Raw genomic sequence first — 2302 nt, 5'->3', positions numbered from 1 at the left:
GATACTGAGATACACACCGACAACTGGATTGACAGGACTTCTGACTTGATGATGATGATGAAGATGAAAAAAGGTGGCTGAACAAAACGGCCGGTTCGCCGATTTTTGGTTTTTCTCTTAGACAAGGTCTAGAGCCACGCTATGGGTACCAATGGAGTCCTCTGGTCAAGGTAAGGTCCTCTATAAAGTCTGGTAAGCATAGGAGCTCGTTTTCCCGGTATAGCAGGGTTGCAAAAGTACTAGCCATTAATTGCAGTACATTAGCCATCAGTAAAAGTCGGGATATTCCAGTATCTTTTTCAATGTGGGCGTGTTTAACATTATACACCACACCTACCCACGTGGTGCCACCATGGCTGCATCTGCTAAAAGTTTTGAAGAAAGAAAGAAGTGTCCTTTCTGCCATCTGTCTTACCAGTTTTCATCTTCACTTTCAAAGCATGTTAAGGAGAAACATAGCAATGAGAAAAGCGTCAAAGATTCTCACGTTTTCTGCAATTTATGCGGCTCAATGTAAGTATATTTGAGTATATATACAGTGCTAGAAGTGACACTATTTAATTTAGGGTTTTAAGTGTGGCAAAGCTAATTGAGCATCTTCATCAAATCCACAACAAGGAAATCAAAATAACAAACCATGAATTTCGTTCTATTGATAAGTTTTATGAGTGGAAGAAAGGGGAAGAAAGTCATTCAAAGTCTTTTTATGTCAAGAACAGTGCCAGTCGCATGCAAGGTCTTAACAGGAAATCCTATTATTATTGTAACAGGTCTGGTGTGGTGCGTCAGTCGAAAGAGAAACGTCAGAGAGCTCCCAAGGTTCAAGGTTCCTGTAAAACAAATGAATACTGTACTGCACACATGACAGTGATTGAGGATACTATTACGAAGATGGTTAAAGTCACTTATTGCAGTCATCATAGTAATCACAAACCAGAGGTATGTCATTTGAGAGTACCTGATAAAGTAAAGAATGCTGTTGCAGCTAAGCTAGCTGAAGGAGTAACAATTGAAAGAATACTGGATGATATTAGAGACAGTGTAACTGGTACTATTGAAAGGGAGCATCTTATGAATCGTCAGGATGTTCACAACATTGAATACAAACTTAATCTTCAAAGTATCAAGAAACATCAAAATGATCATTCAAGTATAGTAGCATGGGTTACTGAAATGCAGGAAATGGAATGTCAAATGAGAATGATCATGATAACATCGATACAACAGTAGTAGCTGAATCACCAATTGCAGATCTATCCACAGATCACTCAACATCTTTATCACTTACAGAACATTCTACACTAGCACCAAATGAGGATGCTGTACAAGAAGAAAATCAGCTTGCCTATTATTCTAGACTTTTACAGTCAAGGAAAGAAAGTTCACTTTTAGAAAGCAAGGAACTGTTTTGGAGGAAAGTTTCAGAAATGCAGATTTTAATGGACTCATGTAATGATATCGATACAATTTCTTCTGTGGTTTCACATTTGTCATCTGCAATTTGCCTTTTAAAAGCTAAAAATTTGCGTGACAAAAATAATAGAGAACAAGTTTTGCCAATTCGAAAAAGGCCAGCACCAAATTCAAACAGTGAGAAACAATTAAGGTTTCGAAATACTAAGAAGAAGAGGGTATCGTTATCAAGATGGGCTAAGCCTACTTCAGAGCAGGAGAAGAGAGCAAAGGAGAATATGTTAATGACGTCAAACTCGATTGAAGTTTGTGGTGTATGTCTTAAAGTAGATGATCAAAATCAAGAGGATGTAGTTGAGTGGATAGAATGTGAAAAATGTAATTTATGGGTACATGTAGCTTGTTCACATGACAATGTGTGTGTGCATTGTATGAAGATCAGAGCCTAACATTAAACCTCCATTTTTGTTACCAATACTGTCTTTATAGCTCTGTCTCTCTCACTCACATCAATTATGAGTTATAACATTAATTATTTTGCTTGCACTGTATTAATTATCAGTTGTAACATTAATTTTTTGCTTGCACTGTATTTTAGCCTAGATAGTAATAACTATTGTGTAAAATTATAACTATAGTAAAGCACAGAGTCAATAATTACACTCTAAAAAAGTATTATATGTTATGGTTGTGGATAAATGTCTTCACTTGTATGACTTGTCTTGATAAACATGATCATTGTAAAGAAAAATTATCTTGATTTACTAGCAGCCATAATCCACGTGCTAAAACGTGAGAGGGTGTGGTTAATAATGGCCACACCCTAAACTACAAAGATATGCGGACTTTTACTAATGGCTAACGTACTGCAATTAATGGCTAGTGCAAA

General features: G+C 36.5%; 1 protein-coding gene across 1 annotated transcript; it reads left to right on the top strand.

Annotated features, from left to right (window-relative positions):
- The first annotated feature begins 238 nt into the window (after window positions 1-238).
- Window positions 239-2164, top strand: LOC105315802 (uncharacterized). The gene is made up of 2 exons (XM_011410551.2): window positions 239-513; window positions 567-2164. The coding sequence occupies exons 1-2, from the start codon at window positions 353-355 to the stop codon at window positions 1228-1230; spliced, it is 825 nt and encodes a 274-aa protein (XP_011408853.1). The 5' UTR covers window positions 239-352; the 3' UTR covers window positions 1231-2164.
- Window positions 2165-2302: the final 138 nt, after the last annotated feature.

This window comes from Amphimedon queenslandica, unplaced genomic scaffold (assembly GCF_000090795.2).
Source record: "Amphimedon queenslandica unplaced genomic scaffold, v1.1 AMPQUscaffold_7979_Cont20074, whole genome shotgun sequence".
Taxonomy (NCBI): Eukaryota; Metazoa; Porifera; class Demospongiae; order Haplosclerida; family Niphatidae; genus Amphimedon; species Amphimedon queenslandica.
The sequence above is the reverse complement of the archived record's forward strand: the minus strand, read 5'-3'. Positions and strand labels throughout refer to the sequence as shown.